General features: G+C 59.2%; 1 protein-coding gene across 1 annotated transcript in view; it reads right to left on the bottom strand.

Moving 5' to 3' along the window:
• The window catches only part of RAI1 (retinoic acid induced 1), a 13,678-nt gene extending 10,822 nt beyond the window's left edge, over window positions 1-2,856 (bottom strand). Inside the window, 1 exon segment of the mRNA XM_034647300.1 lies at window positions 2,794-2,856. Coding sequence (XP_034503191.1) covers window positions 2,794-2,856 — 63 coding nt within the window.
• Window positions 2,857-4,064: the final 1,208 nt, after the last annotated feature.

Raw genomic sequence — 4,064 nt, forward strand, 5'->3', positions numbered from 1 at the left:
GGGGGGGGGGGGGGGGGGGACATGATGAGCCTAGCCCTCTGCCCTCCCGTCAAAGGCACGGGGTGGGGGGGCACCCTTGGCATTGGCCGGAAGTGGTTACTCTGCACAGTTAACACTTTGAGTATTCTGCCCTTCCAGAGAAACAAGGTGAGGCTCAGAGAGCAAGAGACCAACATTCGAGCCCACCCACAGTGAAGTTCCTTTTGCTGGATGACCAGACCAAGGGTGCACGTTCCCTTCCCTGGACCCCACACCAAGAACTCCCACCTAGAGGAAGGCATCTTGGAGTGTGGTAGCAAGGAGGTGCTGGAAGGGGAGGGCAGAGGTCCCCTCTGCAGTCTCTGAGGCCCTGAAGGCCAGGCTAGGACCCCCCTCTTATTTGGGGGGCCGGACCCACCTCAGGAGGTCCACTCATGAGCGGTGGTGGTCCCTGGCCGCCTGCTGTCACCCAGGTAACTGCTGTCCCTGCCTGGGCAGCCTCAGAGAGAAGTCCCTGGGCCCACTGACCCTCCAGTGCCCCGAATCTGGGAAATGGGCACAGGATGGGCCAGAGCTCCCACAGCTCCCATAGGGGACCCTGGTGGAGCCCAGCTGGGAGGCTATAGCTGGAGGTTTTCCTGAGAGAGAGGGGTGCTGGGAGAGGGGCAGGGTGGGAGATGGGGAGGAAGAGAGAGGGAGGAAGGAAGGGAGAGGAGGGAGAGAGAAGGAAGTGTTCAGTTCCCAGCAGCGGCGGAGGCCACTGGTTCCATCCCACCCACTTATCCAAAGTTGTTTTATGACCCCATTTCCTGATTTGTAGCTGCAGGGACAAATGCAAAAACCCAACCCACTCAAGGCGTGGAACTAGGAAGAAGGAGAAAGTTACCTGTTACCTGGGTCCGGAGGCTGGGGATGGGGCCAGGGGTGTCCAGTGAGGAGTGAGGAAGGTAGGACACCCTGAGCCTCCCCGTCTGTGGTGGGTGATGAATACTAACTAGGGAACAACGTTGATGAAAATGATGAACGAGTAGCCAGCTTTCCTGCTGACCTGTGCGGTCTACTTTGAACCCTAAGGGTCTGGCTTGAATACGGGAAGGGATGAGTTTCCAAGGAGTGCACAAGACAGACAACGCAGTCCCTGCAGGCCCCAGGGACCGGTTAGGGTCCTTGGCCCAGGCGCTAGTGGGGAGGGAGGGATCTGAGCCAGCGGGGAGAGCCCTGCTTGGGGCAGAGGGGGGCCCATCCTGGGGGGCATAAAGAATCCCAGAGAACAAGGCAGCCTCCACCTCAAAGGATGGCCTCTCAAGACCACCCCATTTGGCAGTACCCTTAACACACCTGACACGCACCCCTCCTCGTTCATGGGCACCCGTGCACGCTCTATGGGAGAACTCCCCGGAAGTCCAGCATCTGCCTCTGCAGCGCCTCGGATGGGAGGACCAGGGGGGCTGGAGGTCCTACATACTCAGAGGCAAGCTACGAGGTGAGAAGGGCAAGACGCCAGAAGACCTCCTCATACGCTCTCCAGATGTGGGGTGGGCCCCCAGCCAGGCTCCGTCTCTGAGGCTAGGAACCCCAGGTGAGGGGGGATCTCGGGGCTCTTTGGAGGAGGTCTGAATGGGGAGCTGAGGCTTCTGGACTCTCCAGACGTCTGGAAAGCCTTCTCCTGCAGCCCACCAATGCTGTTTCCTCCGAGGCCCCAGAGACCCCCCTAAGGCCCGTAAAGTTCCTGTCCTCAGGGTCTAACCACCAGGAGGACACCGCGCCCCTGGGGCATGGCAGGGTGTGTGGAGTGTGGACTGAACTAGTTTCTGGAAGCGCCAGACCCAGTTAGGAAGCCACAACACCATTTCCGGGAGGAGTAACCTGCGGGAGTCCCACAGCCCAGCAACTGGGCAATAGGACCCAGATCTCTGCTTGGGTGCCTGACTTCTAAACTGAGCCCCACTCCACAGCCACACCCCACTGCCCCAGAGCGCAGTTTCTGGGATGCGGTGGTCACCGGGCCCCCCCCAGGCCCCCGACCTGGGCTGTCTGAGCCGGAGGGGCCCTGGAGTCCAGGTGGCCAGCCAGCTGTCCCCCGCTGTTGGCATTCCAGAGCCCCCCCTGGAGTGGGGTGGCGGGGGAGACTCACCTATTACCAGCTCCATACTTACCAGTCTCTTGTGGACAGTGATTGTTTTTAGATCATTTTATTCACCATTCAACAAAAAAGAAATCACCACCTCTCCCCCTCGCTGTCAAAATGAGGACAAGAAGAAGGGGGGATGGCTCCTGACTGCTGAGATGTCACGGGCTAGGAGGGCTGGGGTCTGGTGGCCCACACATTCAGGGACCCCAGGGGAGCAAAACAACGGGCTGGCTCAGAGGCTGCCATGGGAGTCTGAAGGGACCCACAGGGTGGCGGGGGGCTCCGGGTCTGCTCTGTGATCCTCCCCGCCGAACCCCCAGCAGTTCCTGGCCTAGCACGCAGCCAGCCTTGCAGCTGTGCAATGTGGAGGAGATGGGATCTGCGTGTCCGCTGGCTCTGAGGGCAGGAAAAGGTGAGAGAGAGCCCAACCTCTCACCCTGGCCTGTCCTTGAGGGCCACCCCGCGTGCCCCACGGGACCCTGACTTGCCTGCGGAATTCATCAGCTAGTGCCTCCTCCGGCCGCTTCCTGTGCTGGGAAGACCATTCCAACCTCCGCACGCATTGCTCCCTCGGCTCCTACAAGACTTCGCTCATGTCCCCTTCCCGGGGACCCCTCCCTGACCGCTGTGCTTGGAAGAGCACCCCTTGCACGCCTCCTTCCCTACTTCTATCAAATGCTCACCTCCTCGTCATAAGCCACGCTGGCTTTCTGGCTGGTCTCTCCTCTTTCCCCGAGAGCAGGCATTTTGGCTTGTTTTGTTCACAGCTCCATCCCCACATCCCCGAACAATAAATATGTATTGAATGAATAATGTGTCAGGGTCACATTAACCCTATGGAAATATCCAGAACCAGCCATTGATGGCATTGAAGAGAACAACTGGGTGGGCATGGGGGGCTTATTGCCACAACCGCTCATTCATTTGGCAAAGAAGCCCCTTCGGGCCTGGCAGGCGATGCACCTGAGGGAAGCTAGCAGGTGGGGATGAACGCACGCCGAGGGTCCCCGGTCCCAAATAAAGTGAGGGGCCCCCCTGAACTCCAGCAGACAGCTGCTGTCTCGCAGGACGGAGGGCGCCGGAACTTTGGAATTATTGTTGTTGTTGTTCTTTTTAATAAAAGAGAAGTCTCTCATTTTATTAAATGTTATCGACCAAGTAAAAAGTTTAACACCCCAGAGCTGAAGAGGGCCCCCCGTCCGTGGGCTGCAGCTCCTCACAAGCTCCGGGGGGGTCACACGCCAATGTAACTGGTGCATGCGGACCTTTGCAAGGGCAGAGCCAGGGCTGGGTCAGGACCGGAGTTTGGGCACCTGGCAGGTGGTCATGGCACAGGCAAGCGCTCAGTGTGAAGGAATGAGAACGGGGAGGAGGGGGAGCACCTAGGACCTTCCCTGGGCCCTGGGAGAAGTCCCGAGACCAGCATGAACCAGGGCTCAGGGAAGGAGGCAAGGCCTGAGCGGCTGGGGCCCTGAGGGAAGGTAAAGCTCAGGGGTGCAACGAGGTTGGGGAGCCGCAAGGGCTGGGAGGCAGGAGGCCTGGGGACCCCAGGGATGGTAACTTTCAGAGCATTCCACCCCAGGCACCAGATGAGACCCTGCTGCCCCGCCCCCACTTGCTGGGTCCCTGCAGGGCTCCTTGGTGGCACTTATCACAGTGGTAATTACATAATTAATGGTATAATGAGCTGCTTTACATGTGCCTGCCTGGGCAGAATGTAGCCTGATGAGGGCAGGGGCTTCTTCATCCGTTTGGTCCTATGCCTTAAGAGTAGGAACTGTCCCGTCGAGGCGCCCATTAAATATTGCCTGGATGGCTGGGCAGATGGGATGGGGGAGGGGCTCAGTGCTGGCTTGGGTGCCTCATTTAACCTCCCGCAGCTCTAAGGGATGAGGCCCAAAGAGAAGCAATGACGACAGCCAGGACACGTGCAATAGCCAATCAGGAAGGACCG

The sequence above is a fragment of the Ailuropoda melanoleuca genome, chromosome 17 (genome assembly GCF_002007445.2).
Source record: "Ailuropoda melanoleuca isolate Jingjing chromosome 17, ASM200744v2, whole genome shotgun sequence".
NCBI lineage: Eukaryota > Metazoa > Chordata > Mammalia > Carnivora > Ursidae > Ailuropoda > Ailuropoda melanoleuca.